Below are 20,360 nucleotides of genomic sequence, written 5' to 3' on the forward strand. Positions count from 1 at the left end.
AGCCAAGATCAGATCTTGTTTTCACTGCCTACAAAGGTACAATTTGACCAAGAATAGAAACAATGTGCTATGACAGGCTATCTTCTAATGCCTGGTTTGTTAGGCTTCCACTGTTTCCACTAGCTATATTAGTTAGCTTTTGTTTGTTGATAATCAATACCTCTTCTTCTTCTTCTCTCTCTCTATACTACTACCCAGTAGTCAGACCAGATTATGAGTCCTCTCTGTATTCCATCAGTATACTCTCACTTTAACTTCATCGGTATTTTCGTTGCCATTATAAATATTAACTCGCCTCATAAGCTCTATATGGCTCGCCTTACAAGCGGCCGTCTATATCTCAAGCAGCTCTATACGATTCAGCTTATAAGCGATCATGTTAATATAGCAACCCAGGATATGAAACATATGAAACACCCTCTTTAGGGAAGACGAAGTGATCATCTGAGTAGGTGGCCACCTAGGTCCCGGCACTTTCACTGTACAAATTCTAACATGTTCTTAAGAATGAAGACGACTTCAGGACATGATTTACTAGATCACCTAAATCCTTAAGAGCTTCAAGCTCTTACCGTCTCGTCGACCGGAAGATCCCCCGTCCGTCGAAGAGCAACTTCACTAGGAAGTGACAAACTATCTCGATTGTCCACTCAGGTATCAAACACCAGTTGCTAGATAAGGAAGATTGTCCAACGATTGCTTTAGGCAACGGAGTCACAGTAAGTCAGGTGTTGACCACCATCCACCAAGTCAATTTCACACTAACCTCCCTCCCTACCCTCCTCATCTCATCAGAAGACTCTAAATCAGTCACAGATTATTCAACTCTGGCAATTCTCAAGTCCACCATGGATACCTTGGCCGTGACAGCGGCCAGCTCGCCCACTTTTCCTTTATTTCCCTACCTTCCTCCCGAACTACGCGCCATGATCTGGCGTGCCGCCTTGCCTGAAAAAGACTCCCCGGCATTTACTCCATATCGAGGTGGCAGTTGGAACCCTTCTCCAGTGCCAACTACTAGCATCCACTTCGGGGAGTGGGAGTACCGCTTCGATTTGGACGTAATCCGTGTCAAGATACCCCTCGCCTCCGTGAACCATGAGGGCCGTAACATCGCTATCACTTGGGCCCACAAACAGGGCATTGAGTTTAGCTTCGATAAGAAGAGACGGTGCAATATATATATTCGCCGTCCTGACGAAATGCGGGACATGATCTGGTTTGGTGAAGGTACATTTCAATTATTCGCCAGACAGTGTCGGGAGATGCAGATGGCATCTGGCCCAAACGCCATTATTCCTATTCCCATCAACATCAGTCGATTTGCGATTCCAGAGACTTGATGGCTAGGTGGTTCCCAAGGTTGCTCTGCGATGCAATGCACAGCTTTTGCGATGATGTCGTGATGTTTATCATCGCGGGTAAGCATCCCGCATTTGGTGTCACGTCTGGGGATTTCGCAAAGGCACCACCGCGGTGGGTGCTTGATGCCACTCATCAAGGAGAAGCAATTGTGTGGGACCGAACAATCAAGAGGCTTGAGGTGAGGAGTGGCAACCAACTCCTCAACGACCACTCCTATGAGCGGGTCATTGAAGCCGCCCATGCGGTATCTGACCATCTTGCCGCGTCCATGCGCGGAGTAAACTACTTCGAGATACGGGCCGCCCACGCGACCAGACTGTAAATGTTCCTTTGCGTCCCATACCACCGGCATCATGCGAATTACGACACACATCGGTTTCTTTCCGATCTGCTTTGGCGCGACTGAGGCTGCCGAACTGGTTATGGATGAGGACGTGATCGCCCATGCTGCGGATGCGATTTGTGATCTTGGAGCTGGTTTGGACTCTCTGATCAAGTCCCATGCTAGTAAGCACAGCTTGGTGAAAACGACCGTTTCCAAAGTGAGTCCTCTCCGCTGTTCTATCTTCTCGTTGCTGATCCACTGACAGTTCGTGGCTTTCCTAGGGCCTGATGCAAGTTTAAGAGCAGCACTGTGCTACCCTTCGTCATTTGATGCCAGTACATCATGTCCTGGCGGAGTCGCAGGAGTGACCAATGTCTTTTCCGGCCACTCGACTTGCTTTTATGATTCGGGTATCATGGAGTCTTCAGGATTAAGAAGTTAATTTCAGAGACCACAACCTTGTGGATGGTCTTATCGCTGTCTCATTTGATTAACTAACTGTAAATACTGTAATAAGTAATGATTGCATTTCACGGTTAGGTTCAATGACTGCAATTGTTATGAAGTAAATGTGACAGAATTAGGTTTAGAAAGCTCACGTGCTTACCAGTTAGCCTCTCAGTTATTGTGAGAGGTCTTCACGTTGGACTGACCACTGGCGACGTGAATATGGCCCCCATGGTGGCGGCAAGTTTCTAAGTCTACTACCGGATGAAGCGACTTCTAGGCCTTGTTGAATAGCTGTTGATTGTTTCCCTTTCTATCGACCCTGTTCGTCGTTTCCTGCCAGCATGATGTGACTATTCACCAAACTTCACAAAATCACCCTCCGTGTCCTCTGCCAGTTCTGTAGCTCTCTTCTTCCATGCTTTCAAAAATAGAGCCGGGTATTTACTCGCCTCCTTTGGCAACGTCTTCTGCGTAAGCAGAAGATTAGACGCAGCAAGAAGATAGGCGCGCTCAAATGTATCCCATAACTTTTGTTCGAGTGTTGCTGTAGCCGCTGGGTTGGGGAAATAGGGGTCATTCGCTGTCACAGCAGTGACCATTCTATCACAGCAAGGTTTCCAGCTCTTCTTGAGGCAAAGCTGTTCAGCCTTATCAAAGTCAAGCATCCAGAGATGTACCTGCCGTCTTTTGAAATCACCCGTAGGGATACCAAAGGGCGCCACTGTCTTAAAGTTCTCAACGACGGTAGGAAGTTCTCCATTTGTTGCCGCACTACCGAGTACGAATTCCATGTCCATACCGTCCAAGCAAGCCTTCCAGTGGATGGTAGCTAGCCCAATAGCCATCTCCTCGGAAAATTGGATAGCCTCTACCTCTAACTCGAGTTTCTCTATCTGATCGAGATAAAGAGGAAAGTTCTGAAGGCTGAGTGCTGGATTGGATAATTCTCTCTCTCCTCTTCGCTGTCCAAGGTATGGTCGTACAAGGCATGCCTTATTATCCGGGTCCTCGTGTGCCGATTCGCGCATTGTCTTCGGGAAATAGAGACGGATAAGAGCTTCACGGCAGGGCTTGGGAAGCGGTAAGATCCGCTGCACTTGAAAAAGATATCCAGCTTTTCGAGTATCCTTTGGGAATCGTCGCAAGTTCTCTCGCCACCAGTTTTCCAGGTCATTCTCACTAATCCAACCAGTCACTACAGGCACACGAGGGATTGAGACATTTGGGAATATTTCCTGAAGACAAGTCTTCGTCACTGTGACTGCACGGCAGGCGATGTTGGTGAGGTTCGCATCGTTCCACAGTGCGACCTTATCGCTGCCTTTTTTGTACGCTGACTCTGTTCCAGGAATCTCAAAGATCGTGCCGCATGTTCCCCGGCCGATGACAACAAGTGGAGCATCCTGAAGGGATTTTTCTCGCTGCATACGCTGTGCGAAGCTTCGGGGAAGTTGATATAATAGAGTGCACGCTCAGGGCCTGTCGCAGTATGTCTTCATCCTTTGCTGGAGCCTCCGCAACTTCCAGCATTTCTTCAGTAGCACTGGCCAAACAAGCATCTGTGGACAGTTCAGTATCGTAGGAGGCTACAGAATCTTCGGGAATTTCGCACAGATGAGAAGACATCGTTGTTGATGTTGATGTTGATGTCGAGAAAGAAGAAAACTTATCCAGTTTAATGCTCCATAGTTAAGAGCACCAAGCCTACCTAATTAGGCTTAGTAGCCCTCGGTCCTGCAACCTTAATTTGTTTCCAAAAGTGGTTAGGCTTATCCCCCACGTGATATATACATAGTTAAGATAATGGCCGTACCCTATAGTACTAGACTATGAAGATGGGAAATTTGAGCCTTCCTGACACGATAGGAGGTGGCGGTTGCGAATGGTAATGGCAAACTTTGCATCCTGGTTAAGGGTGACAATTATTGGTAAAAGGAAGGGCAAACAACCTGGGCAGGGTTGATATTCCATGACGCCGACGGATCGGGTTAACGCCAGCCTCGAGTGTGTCCTCCCTAGCTGCATTGTGCCTAACTCAAGCCCAGCCATAAATACTATCCTTTGAATACATGCGTAATTCACGTGAAACAATTCTTATAGCGTAGCGTATAAAACAAAAATGGAACCAAAAGTGCTCGCTCCATCATGGGTATCCTCAACGTCCATAAACATCAACATAATCATAAAACAAAACCAATATACCCAGATCAACATGACATTGCATCTCAAAATATTATTCCCATATTGCAGATTTCCTCAAATCAAGCAAGTTGTCGCTCGATGTTACGGGGCCCAGCCAGAAGGGACGGCGGAATGGGGGGACAGGGCCACTGTACACGGGCCCATGGGCTTCTCGGGAGCCGGGAGGGGGTGGAGGCGGAGGTGGAGGACGTCCGTAAGCCGGATGGTGGGCTTGAGGGCGAGGATAATGGTGGGGATAGGGTGGTACAGGCGGACCGGGGGGAACCTCCAGCTCCAAAAGCCAAACGACCAAAGTCCCCTGGCAGCCGCTGTGCCTGATAGCGGTATTGAGCGGACTGCGGGGAGTTAGGGTCGACGTAACCCATGGATCGGCTCGGGTCGCCAGGGAGGGAGACGACAGAGGCGCGGAGCGTGCGTGCGATGTCATCGAAGGTGACTTCCATAGGCGAAATGTAGGTGGTGTTGCTTTTTGCGGACCAGGCGAGAACATGGCCGCAGACACGGCCCGTGGGACGGTCGAAGACCCATGCGCCGGAGTCGCCAGGGGCTGTCGAATAAAGAGAGATTAGCTTCACGAAAATGTTTACTCGATACGAGCCGATGTCTTAGGACAGAATGGTGCTGTATGTTTACCAGCTAAGAAAGACAACAAACGATGGGCGTGCATGAAAAAACGACAAAAAGGGTATCTAATTAAGGGTCGTATAGACAAAAACATGGATCCGCTGAAGTGCACCTCTTACCTCCGAAGTTCCCATTGACGCAAAAGCTGGTTGAGAATGAATGCCGTCCCTGAAGTTTGACCAATGTCATAGCCTTGGATATCTGCCCTGTTTGAAGTCCACTTGTGCGGCCACAGCAATGAACTTGCAAGCCACCTAGCTCCTCCATCCGGGCCACCTGGTTCAGAAATATGGGTTGTGGCGGGATAGGGCGACCCGGACGAGCGATACTTGATCTAGTAGTATCCAGAATGATGTTGCGAGGGTCCATGCGGGCTTCATCGACTTTGATAAGTGCCCAGTCAATCTCATGTTTCAGACCCTTTCGGGTCCAGCGCCGTACTCCAGATGATGCGTGAACATAACCTAGGGAGTGTGAGGCTAGATGCTCGTCATCGCGATCTTCTGGAGATGGAAAAAAGTCTTCATGTACATCGTCAATAGCTGGTTGGGTGACAAGCAGCCGAGGTTCTTCGCCGGGTTCAATGCCCGCAGTATCGCCGATAGACGCGGTGTCATCATCATCGTCATCGGGGCCAATGGAGTCGTCATCTGATGAATCTTCATCTGAAAGCCAGAATTCATCATACCCAGACTCAAGGCCTTGTGACGGATCGTCTCCGTCCTCGATATCGGAAATTTCGAAATCGAAGTTCATGTCAGACGAGTCATCCTCTGGATAGTCATACCTGAATCCAGGATGTGGGATATTTGATGTATCACGGGGCCAATTCCCGCCGACCTGGAAGGGGCGTCTTGGTTGGACTCTGCGGGGCCACTGTCTTGGCCCTCATCTTCGCTAGGAGCTTCCAACATATGATGTACTGTTAAGCCATACGGTAAGCCATCGACGATGACGGCACCACCATATGAGACGGGAGGTAGGTGCTCTTCGTTCTGAAAAGCACCGATGGATGCTCCGCATAAAGGTCGCTGCTGGTGACATGGATTGAGCTCTCGCTGACGAAAGGGTGTATCATTGGATACATTCGGGCGAGCTTTGGCCGGTCTCCGGCGCCGGTTCCGAGGAACCTTGGAGCGTTCGATATCGCCACGGAGGACAATCAAATCCCAGTCATCCCGACCAAGAGCAAAATGCTTCTTGAGGGCCATTCGAACTTTCTTCACGCTGGCGCAAGTAACACAAATCGTGGTTTTGGCACTTTCAGGCGATTCGCCAGTCATGATGAGGTTTACTCCACATGACTCGGAGGACTCCTTTAAGATCTTTTGAAGAAGGCGACTCACTCGAGGCATTATTTGGAAATTCCACTCTTGTAGGTGCTCGTCCGGTATTTCCAAGTGCGGAAGCCTCTTGACGGTCCGTTTCTTTTGTGGCTTTTCAATGTGTTTATCTTCATTCGCGGCACTCCATGCATCGGCTGGAATTGTGGGAAGCTTCTTGTCATAATTAGACATCTCGCGCTTCGATGACTTATATGCCCTGACTTTATCCTCGATGGTGACCGGTTCGGGGGTGGGGACAAGAGCGAGTGGAAGGCAGTCATCCAATTCTTCTGCCGAGGGTGCCGAGAAGATATCAATCCGGCAACATGACCACAGTATCTTGCAGATTGTATACATGAAATTCATTGAAAAAGAGAAAGTGCCATCAGGGTCCGACAAGTCGAGTACCGGGTAGTGGTAAATTTGTGGGACACGGAGACCAAGGTCTGTCATCGGCTGTGTCGATAAATGGAAGTTGGGGGCATCAAGGCACAACTGAACGGCTTGAAGATAGGCACCACCGCACTTAGGGCCGAGCTTCTTAACATAAAGATCTTCCACTCGATGCTTGAACCACGAGCGGTCGTACTTCATCTTCCAAAGCCGCCCAACTGGTGCCCACAGGCCTATCTCTAATAGAATGAGGCCTAGCGAGTAAAGGTCATAGGCCCACGCGCCATCATCCTCAACACATCTCTTGTCCTCTGGGTGACGATACATTGCCGAAGACAACGGCTCAGGGGTTGGTCCATCCCCAGAGAACCGTGCCGGAGAGGTGAGATAAGGGCGGCGAAGATCAGGTACAAGACCACTTTCATCATCACTCGCATCACTTCGGCCCGGGAAGAAGATAACGTTGCTGCTGTTGATATTTCCATGAACGGCATTTTGACTTCTCAGATGGAGAGCGGACATTAAGAGATCGTAAGCCAATCGAAAGCGAGTGTCAAGGTTCGGAACTCGATTCTCCCGGTACTCCTCTGCTGAAGGAAGAAGAGCGACCAATGGCTTAGGCTTTAACTCCTTCAATAGGTCACTCGGATTCTGTAGGAACGGGAAGTAGTCGACCGGCATCTGATAAAGGAATGCATAGCGAGAATTCGAGTTATCAATGCAGTAGCCCAAAAATCGCATCAACCCCAAGTGCGAGATTCTAGCGTTCTGTAGCAACTGATCAAGAGACTGTTGGAGCTTTTCCAGTCGAGCACTCTTGTTATCCATTTTTGACTCCGCCAATATAGGCATAAACTCGACAAGCACCGAGACATGAGACTCTTTTGTGGAGGCGAGAAGATGCGATGCCGATGACTTCAGTCGTCCAATGGCACGCGAGTTGGAAGATGCCGCAACGGGTTCATATGGAGGAGGGCTATTATCGTGCGCCGCTCCATATAGTTGCAGAGCTGAGCGATCAATGAGGAGATGGTTCAATGGCAAGAAAGGATTAGGGGAGTCACGGTGTGTGGTCGTGGGCGAGTAGGTGAATGTATCGAACATTTGCTTCGGGCTTTGTACTTTCTCCTTGGAATCGGAGAATGAACCGTGCGATGAGTCGTAAGGTGAGGTGAGGTTGGGTCGTGGGCGGCGCGCGCTGTTCCTGCTGGATGACATGCTGGAAGCCATTGTCCGCCGGGAGCGCGAGAGATCATAAAGGGTATCAATGCAGCCAGTGAGTTCATTCAAAATCTTGTTCGAGCGAGTTATATCTTCCTCCGTCCATTGCGTTTTAACAGGTCTGCTAGCGAGGGTATCCTTCGATGGTATATCGACTTTCCGTTCCTTGGAAGGAAGCATGGGCGCATCCACATGCTGGACTTGCTCAGCATCGTTGAGGAGTTCTTGGATCGATGACATGACACTCTCGACGACATCGCTGAAGCCTGCAGCAGTCAAAGATTCATCGATGTCGTTGGGCTGCGCGGCGCTTGCGTCGCTCCAATCCAGTCCCCACGCCAGCAAGCGATCCCTCTGTTTCTGGAAACTCCCATGGAGGGCGACGAGCTCAGGATCATCGAGGGCCTTTGAGGCTGTCGTAACGCTCTCGCAGGAGGTTTTCGTATCGGTATATAGTTTCGTGAGGCGCCGCTGGAGGAAGCCACCTCCTCCTCCATGCCGGAGGACTGACATCTTGGCGATTGCGGAGGGGATCGATAAGAATGACAGGTACAGTATCGAGCATTAGAGACAAGGCACTGCAGTGGTAGCGTTCAAGAACACATAGTGAGAGTAGCTGAAAATCGAAGAACCCATTCGACAGGAAAGGAATCGATAAAGACTTGCAAGAGCAGTTTCAATGGGTGCCTTGAGGATGGCGATGAAGGCCGATAACCACACAATGGTGCATCGAGGGAATCCTGTTGCCTAACCAATGAGCGACCACAAGAGAGGCCAATAGTGGGGCCACGGGGCAGGCAGCAGGCAATGAAGGTTTATATTACGGTATTACCAGTACCACTTACGTACATATAAAAACCATCCATGGATGCCTCAGGCATGATTCCAACGAGGGGCAGGATGAGAGATAGTCAATAATACTTGGATTCTAACGATTCATTTTGAGTTAAATGTACAATAGAGCTAAGAAAAGTAAGAGAGTGCCTTTAAGGCCAAAGTTATCACACACTCATCCATTTTGTCACCCTGTCATCACCCGCGACACACCGACATCCCGTGCTCGTTTCTCACTGAAATTGTGCAGTCTCTCTCCAATGAGATAGACTTCGTCGCGGATATTGGTTCGCCAGACCGCCACTCGTCTCAACAGTAGATGTGCCATCCATACAGACAGCACGATCAAGAGTGTAGTGGGATAAGCATAGCGGTAAATATTAGGCTGCACTCCGATGTGGGAGTAGAAAATTGTCCAGCGCACAATAAACCCAAATGACAAAGGCAAAGTGACCGCAGCTGCAGTGAAGAGAACAATTGGAAGAACAAGGGCACGAGTCGCAAGGCTCGCATTCGGCTTCAGCCAACCATCTTGGAAGACACTGTTGACCGCAGCTGCCACCCAGGAATGGGGCTGCCAGAAAGTCAACTTAATGGCCATCTGGACATACAACACTCCGAGCGCCCAGTCCTGAACGACATGGACAACATGCGACTCTCCATCGCCAAAGAGTGTGTGCGCTGGAATGAGAATGTATAGTTCAGTAAGCAGCGCGAAGAGTGACGGTAGAAGGATAATGGCAACTTGAGCCATGTACAAAAGTCGAGCAGCATGTAGCACGAGGTCCAGACCAGTCTGGGCTGCTTGACAGGGGGAACGAAGGTATGCGCCTGAATTCTCCCGCACGAAGTTGAGTGCGGTGCTGGAGTAGTACGCCAGGTAGGCAAGCGCACCGACCACACAGAGACCACTTGAAAATGCGTAGACGTCGTTCACCGGAGCCGGAGTAGAGGAGTAGGACCCGATGATCTTCCGACCAATTACCAAGGGAATAATAGTGATGCCTACCCCGGTGGTAGCGGCAAAAAGCCAGATTAGAAGAATAAAGGCAGCAATCCGAGTGCGGAAGGAAGGAGGGATGTAGACTTTGGTGAACATGTTGCTGGATCGACCATGTAACCCATCGGCGAAATCGACCTTCCCATCAACACGTTCATTGTTCTCGGTGACCTCGAGGAAAACGTTGTTGCCTTTGGGAATGCGGACCTGATCAGAGCCAGGGGCGCGCACGTATCGACCATCGCGCAGGAAGTAGACGTCACGGTTTTCCCGCTCAGCTGCAGTCTGCTGATCATCTCCAACTACTGGGTGTTCCCAGTCACCCTCGCTTCTAGAGAGAATAGCCCACCAGGTTTTCCGGACGTGGTAGCCTTCTTCCTCCAGGTGTCTTTCCGGGAAGAAAAAGTTGCTGAGACGCAGGAAATGAGCACACTTGTGGAACCACCAGTCATATAAATCATGCAACCCATCTGAAGGTTTGAATGATTGGATGACTACAGGCAACACGAAGTTGTAGAATAGGAGATCAACTGGGAACTCGAGCATCGGGGCACTGGCCGACCAGTGAACCGGGAGAACACCATCGAGAGCAAAGTGCAAGCCCCAGACGACACCTCCTAGACAGACGATCACTAGCGCACCGTATACAAGGGCACTGAAACCGATCTTACGGAGCTGGGTAGTGATGCTGCGTTCGAGAACATCACGTATTGGGTGGAAAGTTGGGTCATCGGGGTCACGAATGAAGTCTAGAGTCAAGCAGTTAGCAAACCGATCAAGGCCTGGCAAATCCATAACAGCACTTACAAAGCACACCGCTTCTCAAAATCTTTCTGCACATGGAAACAAATAGGGCAAAGTGGAACATGTAGCAAGTGCCGACAAACCAGTGCACGAAAAGCGATGTGAGCGGAGATGCAGCAGTAAAAGCGATACGAGAGGCCACTGTAGCGTCGGAGAAGAGCGGGAGTAAAGCAAGATCAAGAAGACTGCCACAATACAAAGGGAAAACAATCATCTCAATACCGATGATGAGGATGACCTTCATAACTCCTCCGGCTTGTACCAGGACCTCAGCAAGCAGACCCTCCATCCTTTGTCCCCGATTGGCACCAGACAGCAGCCCTGTGATTCGTAGGTAGAGAAGCCCTACCATGAACGCAAGCAAATAGCCCATGAATATAGCGATAACACGATCCTTTGAATCCCAGACCACCAGATCATAATCGACCGGCACTGTGGCAGAGGCTGCCTTAGCTGCACTTGCGTTCAGAAACCTCGTTCCAGGCATCGAGAAAATTGATGATTTAGCGAAGGTGGTGAGTTGTTGTTGGGCTTGACCAATAGCATTCTTGAAATAGGAAAAGTCAATGTCCAAAGAAAGGGCACCGGGAACACCGAGAGTGACAAGTCGAAGTGGGAAGTCATGTAGGATGAACTTGAGAGTGGCAAAGACGGATTGGAGCACAGCACCGAGTCGAGCTTGGTGTAATTTAAGCGCCTGGTGCGAGAGCACTGAGAACATGGGGATATCAGACTCATGGAAGACCAGGAATGCTTTGATCACTTTATTCAAGCGGTGACTGCTTGCGTCGATGAGGGAAAGTGATGCACTAGTAACGGACTTGTCCCGGGGAATCCATTCTCCAATAGGCAAAAGAGCACTGAAAGGGCTCAGTACAATCTTGAAAATGAGGCTGAACCAGTACATGAGATATCCCACGACACCAATAAGAGTATCAAGAGCGATGTCTGCGACGACTTCAATCGCGGTGATAGGAACACCGATGATGAGTTCGAGAGGGTTGGCTAACAACACAAGAGCAATTTTACCCCATAGGTACGGGAGCCAGATCCCGATGGCTACTGTGAACGCAATCAGAAGGGCACAGAAGACCCCGTTCTGGAAAAGCCCAAAGATGGGACCATGCATGCCAATAAGGTCCATGATCCCTTCGAAGTCGTCCCCTTCGATTGCATCGATATCGTTAGGGTCCAGCCCAGCATCCGCGGCCGCAGCAGCATCAGCGGCAGCATCTGGTTGGATGTTTTCCATCCGATTCGGCAAGCGCACGAATGGGTCTTCCAAGGCCGGATCTTCAACAATATGTTCTTCATCTTCGGGAACTGGCTCTTCCGCATCACGTTCCACAGGTGTGATGTCTCCCCAAAACCATTCGAACAGTCGTTCAGTGATGCCCAGTGGAGGCCGATCATCCAGTTGTACGTTGGGGACAGGAAGGGCATTCTCTCTAGTCGGTGGCCCGTGATCCACGTTCTGGGCAGAAGGTCCGGCGTCTGCATTAGGCGGGTGATCCTCGACATTTCCATTTCCAAGATTACTAGCATCAGCACCATCTGAGTCTTCTGGATTATCGAGATTGTGGGGACGAGTAGAAGGCCCTGCTGATGAATCCCGGTTTATGGTCGCTCCAGTGATGGCATTCACAATCCAGTCCAGATCATCCCCGTGAGCCTCTTCACGGAGAATGCGCAGCATTTCTTCATGGTTTCCATGAGTCCGGGCCACTAGGTCTCGGAAAGCCAGAGCACGAGCCGTAGGAGGGCCTCCTGTTTCGTGTTCCGGGTCGTTCCCACTGTAGTCTCGTAGCTCCGCTTCGAACCCAGGAGGACCGTACTCAGAATCATTCGAGGACAGAGCTGGGGAGTGAGGAGCAAATTGAGGAAGAACGTCATTGTCCAACTCATGGGCTTCAGCGGGTTCATCATTGACCTCATTTTCCGGGTGAGCGGGAATGGGTTCTGGTTGTCTCAGGATCACCTTGATTGAATCGATCATTTATCCGATCATTGTCATTTGCAATTAACCGAAGAGCAGCCTCGCGTTCTCCTTCCGCGATATTGACCATAGGTTGCTGCTGAACAACCCATTCTCGAATGAGGAAGAGTAGAATAAACGCAACGACCACAAGAAGGGTGATAAGCTGCCCTTCTAATGTGTCCATGATCATGTTGTTTATTGTTGGATACGGTGTCAACGAGTTCAGGAACTTCACATCCGAAAGCCATGATGGATACCGAGGTTTGGTTGAGCTGGCCGTGACGTTGTTTTGTCCGTTGCCTTGCCCAACGGTCGAAGTAAATGCAGGCATGAACAGAGTGGGTATCACCTTTTTAATTAGCGTGAGCATGAGCGGCTCGCCAGCTGCGAAATTGAGAATTGATGATCGTGCAGATGGTACAGCAGTAGTAGATGAGATGGCAGCATTAGAAATTGTCGAAGTAATCGAGTCAGTTACCGCAGTATTTACAGCACTGCCATTTGCGGACAGTTGCCCAAGACCATATTGGGCGGTTTGTGCGGCTTGGTTCCGAACGTTATCATTTGCAGACCACCGGCCATCAGCAAGCCAAAACAGTGCTCTCCAGATGGCGCGCATCGACCACGGTAGCCATCCTAGCCAGACGAATGCAACGAGAACAAATCTCAACCATGTCACCAAAGTCCGGAAGCATTGAATGAGGGCTTGCTTCGCAAACAGAGGTGCGGGAAGGCTCTGAGGCATGTTTGGGTCGTATAGTTTCGTGAATCGGAACGGCGTTTTGCAGAGCTCACAGTGTTTCTTCTGTGAGTGTGACAACCATTCAACGAGACATACTTGGTGGACAAATTTGATACTACCGCTGCACTTGCACGGGTAAAACAGCGGTTCCTCTTCCGTTGCCTCGCCATGACATATCCGACAGGTATCCAGGTCGTCAAATCCCTTTTCCCTTTCGTCATAAGCCGGATCGTTCATTAGATCGGGAAACGCGTTGTCCGCATTGCTGCGGAATTGGTAGTCCACGGGCTCCATGATTCGTGAATCTCGCCAAGTTGACGGTGGTGGTTGATCAGATGTTCACCATGTTCCTAGTCAAGCGGGAACGGGAAAAGTTGTAAACATGGAAGGCTTGTGTTGGTGGGCAAAATCCGAGTGGAGCTGAATAGAATGATTAGTGAGGATAAAATTCAAATGCTTTTTATAGGAGTATCTACCTCACAAACGCAACCTGTAGATCATTGATGCTTGATTGTAACAAAGCAATTCAGCCTGCCCAGGTGGCCCAGGTAGCTGCCCGGGACCATCCAATTCGCTGACTCAGCGGTGTGCGCTGGCAATACATTAAAATACACCATTACCTGCTTGTGGAGGCGGTGACAGTGGGGTACTGTTGTATCTGCAGTACGGGTAGCCACCGATGACCTCACTGAGCTCTTAAAATCACATCCTTGACTATTGTGTCATATGCAATCGCCTTGTCCCATTAATGTAATAAAATTGCACCTTGTTTCCTTTCTGATTAGACCTAAAAAGACTAACACGGTCGACCTTTTCTTCCTCAGACCCAACAATTTTTTGAAATTTGACCCAACCTAGGTTGTAGGTATCTGACCGCGGCCCGTGAAAGTTGCTAGCGCCAAGACCGACGCGAGCATTCCGCCTACAGCAGCTAATTTGCTTTGATTCATTCAGTCTCGAGCTCCGATATCGAAAAGCCACATATCCAACCGGGCTGTGAGCTTCTTTCCAATGCAGCGATAATCTTCTACTGCGTTTACTCGATCTAAGTGTGTGTGGAAGGGAAGCCCTTCGCAAATTACGGTGGCCGACCTCGAATCTCACAAGTCGCGTCGCCTCGACAGGGTCAGCCTCAGTTGCGATGGTAGTGAAAGAGAATGGCCAAGTGGCAGATGTCACGCCCAAATCAAATGGTCAAAAGGATCCTGAAAAGCCACGGAAGAAGGGCTTCGTGCGATGGACAGTCGGACTTGTCGTGAGGTGAGTGATGGCAATGTCATGCTTGTACATAATCCAAATCCTCTAACTTCTTTACTTCTCAGGCTATGTATCTGGTACACGCTCGTGACAACGCTCCTCAGATGCCCATCCCGCCTCGCGGACCTCACAGAAACATCGCCTCGAGTGTGCAAGCCTTACCTGATTGCTCGTTCACACGTGGAACCTTATGTGACGCCTTATTATGATATTTATGCAGCGCCTTATGTTGATCAAGCCCGACCGTATGTTGATCAAGCCCGGCCATACGTGGAAGTGTTTAATCAGCAAGTCTATACCCCGGCATCAAAAGTTGCCAAATCAGGATATGGAAAGTATGGAGCCCCAGCGTTGAAGCAAGCTCAGGTTTATGGGATTGAGCAATGGCAACATCAAGTCGCACCAAGACTACAAAACTCTAAAGATAAGGTGCACCGGCTTTACTTGGCCGAGATTGACCCATATGTCCAGCAAAGCGTTGCTGTTGTCTCTCCATACTATCAATTGGTCAACACCGCTGTGCTCAATGTCTATCAGGGCCATCTGGTACCTTTCTACGCGCGTTCCAAACCTTTCATCGGGAAAGCCTACTCCACGGGTCAGGATGTTTTGACAACCCGTGTCTTGCCCGGGGCGCAGTATACCTGGTCGTCCGCGGTCTACTTTGCTAACAGCTCACTATGGCCTCACATCACTGGTCTTTATTCTGAGCAAGTGGAGCCCCAGCTGGTCAAGATTGGCCAGCGGTTGGCAAGCTACAGGGAGGGCAAGCGACTTCGCGCTGTCGTAGAGGATGTGGATAGGTACTTGTACCCTTTTGATTTCTCCAGTCAATAGCTTGCTAACCATATATTTAGTAGCTCTACAGTGCAGCCCGTTACCTCCTCGACCACCAAGTCACAGGAACAAATTCACACCACAACCACTGTGACTTCAACCTCTACGCCCCAGGCTTCTCCACAGCCCACTCTAACTCCTACCGAGCAAGCCCAGCAAGCCCGCGAGAAGATAGATTCGGACCTTGAGCGGTGGCAGGAAAAGTTTGCTCTCGCAGCTGATAAAGGTATTGAAGACCTTGAGGAACGTATTGGGGAGATCGTGTCCGCCCTAGTTGCAAGCAGCGCGAACAGTCACGGCCAGAGCCTTTATACCGCACTTCAATCAGTTTCAGCCGAGCAGCTTTCCTCCATCAAGCAACGTATCAATGAACTCGCGGGTTCAATGCCAGAGGAGGACGCCCCGGAGGTTGAGGAGGCAACTAGCGATTTGCTGATTGGGGAAATCCGAACTTCCGCTATCTCTGTGAGAGATCGCGCCCATGCACTCCGAGAGTGGTCTATCTCGTTCGAGGATGAACTTATTCGCCGAGTCACTGCTGCTGTCAATTCGACACTGGATGTTCTCGACAGCATTCGCGATCTAGGCTTACAAGAAATTGGCATGCGCTGGGCGTGGATGGATGGCGTCACATACAAGGACTGGGCAAAGTACCATGCCCTCAAAGCCCAACTCGAAGAATGGCGCAACGATATCAGAAATGTCGGCATGAACCACAAATCCGTATCTGATGCCAGAGCCGTGGCGAGTGACATCTTGGACCAGGGCATGCATGAAGCCGAGCAAGCTGCCAGGGAACTTGTCCGGTTGAAGGATGTTGGGATCTGGAAGATCGCTGCTCGCGAAGTAAGCGATAATTTCGAAACTCGCACTGAAGCCCCACCGGCGAGGCCCAAGCCCCAGGAGGAGACCGAAGAATCTGACGAAGAAGAGGCTAAGGTGGATTCCAATAACGATGAGTCGTCCGAAGAGGTGGCTGCGCCATTGTCGGACGACGCTTATCAGGAAGCACTCTCCACCAATGAACCTTCCGCAGCTGTCGATGTTGAAGCAGATTTCGATGGCGCTAACGAGTCTGTTATGGACGATGATATTGTGGAGGAAGAGCAGCCCCCCGCAAGGCCCGCCTTTGGGGTTTCAGCTGCCGATGCAAATTCGCATCAAGCCCCTATCCTAGATGGTGAGGGCCAAGATGTCATGGACAGTGTGGCGAGCAAGGCGGGCGATACTTACGCCGCGGCGAGCAATGCTGTTAGCGAAGCTATCTATGGTGCATCGAGCACGCCCGGAGTCAGTGAGGGGGCAGCATCATTGGCCAGTGAACAGTACTCTCTTGCCTGGTCCGCCGCCTCTACCGTTATCCATGGCACTCCTCTGAGTCCCGGAGAGAAGGCTTACAGTGACGCCTCTGAAAAATATAGCGACGCCGTAGCCGCGTAAGTAGTATAGCATATTCAGCTTGTCTTAAAATTGCATAAATCGAATCCTCGCTAATGCGAATTTCTGCCACAGTGCTTCGTCCGTCATCTACGGCACTCCAACACCGGTTGTCGAATCTTTGGTGGGTGGAGTTAGCTCAGCATTTGCCGATTCCACAGAGCAGGCTAAGGTACTATACGAGATCGCAAAGTCTCAAGTACTTGGCCAAATGGCTGAATCTAGTGCTCCTGCTCATGCCCAGCTCCTATCCTCCATAGAGTCGGCCTATTCTGGGACTTTGAAATATGCCACAGATGAGCTGGAATCGAAGCTCCGCGCTGTTGGTGCTACCCCGACGCCATCTAACGCCGGACCTCTTGCCCAGATTTCGTCCATAGCGTCTTCCCGGCTAAACCAGGGACTCAGCTTAGCATCCGAACAATTAGCTGAAGTACAGCCACCGGCAACAACAGGCAGTCTTCCTCATGGAGATCTCAATCCGTTCGTCCTTGATGCGCAGCGTCGCTACTACGAGGCAGTTGGGTTGGCCCACGACCACTATTCTGCTTTTGTCTCTACGGCATCTGGGGCGGTCTATGGTTCTCCAGCTCCCACGCCAACCGGAGGCTCCAAGGGAATCGTCGAGGAAGCTCGGTCTCAATACGAACAAGCTTCGTCGTTAGCTTCTGCCAGTCTTGCTGCTGTCGTCGCATCGGCGAGCTCGGTCATGTCTTTCGCGGATGGCGGCAAATCACAAAGTATTATTGATGATGCTTCATCCCGATACAACGCTGCCCTCTCCGCGGCTTCCTCGTCTCTCTCCGCAGCTTCCATTTCGGCCAGCTCGGCCATCTATGGGACTTCCACGGGCCCTGTAGAGTCCATTTCTAGTCAAGCATCTGAAAACTGGGAAAGTCTCATCTCTAAAGCCAGCGAGCAGATATACGGTGCTCCAACGCCGTATCTGCAACAAGTTGTGAACAACGGGCGTCCGCAGTATGAGGCAGTCCAAGAGATTGTCTCTGAATTGATTGTGGGCAAGCAGCCTTCATTTACTGAGAGTGTGCTAAGCAAGCTGCGAGCCGCATACGAGACGCCGTACCCGGCTGCCGCCGCCGCCTCTGCCTCTAGCTACATCAATGAAGCCTATGTGTCTGCCTCCTCCGCCGCTGCTTCTGTCGTTTCAGAAGCCCCGAGTGTGGAGGACATCATACAACGCGCGAATGACCAACTCCATGCTGCTGTTGAAACCGCCAGCGTTGGAATCTACGGAACTCCCAAGGGTTCCTACGAAAAAGCCACTGATGCCGCAGCCGATGTCTACTCAACGGCTTCCGCTCAGGTCAGTAACGCGGTTTACGGCAAGGAATCCAGTTACATCGATGTGGCGAAGGATGCTATTGAGAATATTCAATCCACAGCCAGCGCTGCTATCTACGGCGAGGAACCCAATGCAATGGAGAGTGCAGCTGTCCGTCTCGCTGAAGCTAAAGAAAACGCCATGTCTCAGCTGGCTGATCTAGCCTCCCGCCTCCCAGATAGCAACGTCGTGTCTGAGGCAGTCGAGACCGCCGCATCCCACGTTAAAGATACGACAAGCAGCATTAAGAGTGCGGCAGCTTCAGTCAAAGATGAACTTTGATCGATTTCAGTGTGGCGTGTATCAACTCATTTCTTTCTTTTTCCTCTTTTGATTCGGGCTCAACCATTCAGTTCCGAACGAAAAACATGCCTTGGGAATGCCACGCGCAGCTCACGACGCATTATTCCCCATATAGTTTGTCACGACGGCCATATGTCCATGATCTGCAACATGCACAGTCTCGCTTTCTATTTTCGGTTTCTATCTCCTCTTTTTGCTCTAACCACTTCCCGGTTGAAATACAAGTCTTGTTTTTGATATATGTTCAGTACATAATGAATGAATGGGTTTTTGAATATTGTGTTCAATGTTGGAATGCTTACTTGAGCTGCTATATGCAGGTAGGTAGGTAGGTAGCTATCACCCACGGTGTGCATTATGTCAAAGAGGCTGCTGAGAATAAGTAGGCCACTTAACAGCAAGAATCTAGACGAATGGGTGCAGTTGCTTTCGCCTAAGCAGGATTTAATGGATGCCTTGTTTTTCTACGAGAGAAAAGTCAAATTATGATCCTGTAGGAAATGACACCTAGGCAATCTACAAGACACGAAGGCAAACTTTGAAACTTAGCTTGAACTGATGTCGAGGGTAGTAGAAAAGTTCCCTGTTCCAATATATAAAGATATAGAATGAAAGAGGCGCTTTAGATGGCAACTAGTAGAAATGGCAATGGCTTTTGGAGCTCCGATTCTACATCAACTCTTTTGTACATATCCTTCACACTCCAACAGGATCACCTATACTTCATAGTGGGACCTCTCTTTTCTTTCTTCAGCTGCGTCTTGCTCTTTGGGGCATCACCCTCTTGGCCGGCATCACCACCACCCATGCCAGCAAATCCCTTCTTCACACCCATTATCGTGGTGTAGGCAGCGTACACGGAGTACAATGGGATCACAACCCACAACCACCAGGCCCGGTCATTGAAGAGGCAGACAGCGACGATGCATCCCTGGGTCCAGTAAAGCACATCCCACATATACTCCGTCAGGCCAGTGGCGTTAAGGTCCTCGCCGGCGGAGCGAAGGGAACCATCTTCGTTGTAGCGGGGCCGGCCCATTCGGTCCAAATAGTATTCAATGGCAAGTGTTGGAACTGCCAGAAAGAGGTATGGCTTCAGTGAACGCGGCCGCTGGAAGACAAAGTGCAGCAGGAGGAAGAGCAGATGCAATGCAGCAGAGATGAGGTGAGTACGGCTGAGGACGGCACCATTGCGGGTTGCCAGAGATTTGGCTGCTTTCTGTGATACAGTTAGACATTTCCTTCACAGTCATCCAAGCTAATCAGAAGTTTAGTCACAGCAAGAAAGCGCCTCCAGTACATACCTGAGCCATATTGAATGCGATCACCAAGTGATCTGCAACCTGATGCCGAAGATGATCCTTCCCAAATTCAAGACCCAGATGAATTTACCAAGCCTTTCCCTTTTCAAATGACAAGAAAATGACCTGGATTCAAGGCTGAGTGGAGAAAGAAGAAGAAGAGAGGGGACCTGCATATGACAGCTATAGCACATCCGGTGATTGTTGCCCTCCACTACCCTCACCGCCCGACAAAAACGGCAGAAATGACAAAGGCCGCTTCAGACCAAAATAACAGAAAGAACGACCGAAGTTCATCCCATCTTGAGCGCATCTTGCAGTCCTCCGCTTCTTTGGAAATGTTCCTGGTACTCTGAGACACTCATCCTGCGTCCGCAGATGACGTAACCGGAGGATTCCCTTTTCACTTCTTTCTATCCTTCATCCGCTTACTATTTCCGGCTTGGGTTTACATTCCTCGTTCCACACCTGCGTACCGAGAGCAGTCGATAGCTCCTGCATCTCAGACAAATTCAAGGCATCGGACTTGCTGCTGTCCATGTCTTGCGGCTGTTGATGGGACCATTCGCTCGCGCTGCAACAACCCACTCGATCGCGTCGTTGTTTCCTCCCCGCGTCTT

General features: G+C 50.2%; 8 protein-coding genes across 8 annotated transcripts; 3 read left to right on the plus strand and 5 right to left on the minus strand.

The window, feature by feature from the left end:
* Nucleotides 1–848: 848 nt before the first annotated feature.
* Nucleotides 849–1,687, plus strand: N7519_010607 (2EXR domain-containing protein; the record flags this gene model as incomplete). Its single annotated transcript, XM_057297380.1, has 2 exons — nt 849–1,219; nt 1,387–1,687. 2 exons carry the CDS (start codon nt 849–851, stop codon nt 1,685–1,687), a joined length of 672 nt encoding a protein of 223 aa, XP_057145262.1.
* A 31-nt stretch (nt 1,688–1,718) lies between these two features.
* On the plus strand, nt 1,719–2,132 carry N7519_010608 (uncharacterized protein; the record flags this gene model as incomplete). The annotated part of the gene is made up of 2 exons (XM_057297381.1): nt 1,719–1,907; nt 1,956–2,132. The coding sequence occupies 2 exons, from the start codon at nt 1,719–1,721 to the stop codon at nt 2,130–2,132; spliced, it is 366 nt and encodes a 121-aa protein (XP_057145263.1).
* A 358-nt stretch (nt 2,133–2,490) lies between these two features.
* On the minus strand, nt 2,491–3,766 carry N7519_010609 (uncharacterized protein; the record flags this gene model as incomplete). The annotated part of the gene is made up of 2 exons (XM_057297382.1): nt 2,491–3,570; nt 3,611–3,766. 2 exons carry the CDS (start codon nt 3,764–3,766, stop codon nt 2,491–2,493), a joined length of 1,236 nt encoding a protein of 411 aa, XP_057145264.1.
* A 635-nt stretch (nt 3,767–4,401) lies between these two features.
* N7519_010610 (uncharacterized protein) lies at nt 4,402–8,418 on the minus strand (the record flags this gene model as incomplete). Its single annotated transcript, XM_057297383.1, has 3 exons — nt 4,402–4,889; nt 5,086–5,753; nt 5,807–8,418. The coding sequence occupies 3 exons, from the start codon at nt 8,416–8,418 to the stop codon at nt 4,402–4,404; spliced, it is 3,768 nt and encodes a 1,255-aa protein (XP_057145265.1).
* A 508-nt stretch (nt 8,419–8,926) lies between these two features.
* On the minus strand, nt 8,927–13,557 carry N7519_010611 (E3 ubiquitin-protein ligase SSM4; the record flags this gene model as incomplete). The annotated part of the gene is given in 3 exon segments (XM_057297384.1): nt 8,927–10,488; nt 10,547–12,502; nt 12,522–13,557. 3 exon segments carry the CDS (start codon nt 13,555–13,557, stop codon nt 8,927–8,929), a joined length of 4,554 nt encoding a protein of 1,517 aa, XP_057145266.1.
* Nucleotides 13,558–14,404: 847 nt separating this feature from the next.
* N7519_010612 (uncharacterized protein) lies at nt 14,405–18,418 on the plus strand (the record flags this gene model as incomplete). The annotated part of the gene is made up of 4 exons (XM_057297385.1): nt 14,405–14,523; nt 14,586–15,323; nt 15,378–16,793; nt 16,870–18,418. The coding sequence occupies 4 exons, from the start codon at nt 14,405–14,407 to the stop codon at nt 18,416–18,418; spliced, it is 3,822 nt and encodes a 1,273-aa protein (XP_057145267.1).
* A 733-nt stretch (nt 18,419–19,151) lies between these two features.
* On the minus strand, nt 19,152–19,752 carry N7519_010613 (SND2/TMEM208 family protein; the record flags this gene model as incomplete). Its single annotated transcript, XM_057297386.1, has 2 exons — nt 19,152–19,658; nt 19,744–19,752. 2 exons carry the CDS (start codon nt 19,750–19,752, stop codon nt 19,152–19,154), a joined length of 516 nt encoding a protein of 171 aa, XP_057145268.1.
* Nucleotides 19,753–20,033: 281 nt separating this feature from the next.
* On the minus strand, nt 20,034–20,280 carry N7519_010614 (uncharacterized protein; the record flags this gene model as incomplete). The annotated part of the gene is given in 2 exon segments (XM_057297387.1): nt 20,034–20,153; nt 20,173–20,280. 2 exon segments carry the CDS (start codon nt 20,278–20,280, stop codon nt 20,034–20,036), a joined length of 228 nt encoding a protein of 75 aa, XP_057145269.1.
* Between the last annotated feature and the right edge of the window lie 80 nt (nt 20,281–20,360).

The sequence above is a fragment of the Penicillium mononematosum genome, assembly GCF_028829835.1.
Source record: "Penicillium mononematosum strain IBT 11891 chromosome Unknown utg000005l:1.0-9366267.0:1.0-9372171.0, whole genome shotgun sequence".
NCBI lineage: Eukaryota > Fungi > Ascomycota > Eurotiomycetes > Eurotiales > Aspergillaceae > Penicillium > Penicillium mononematosum.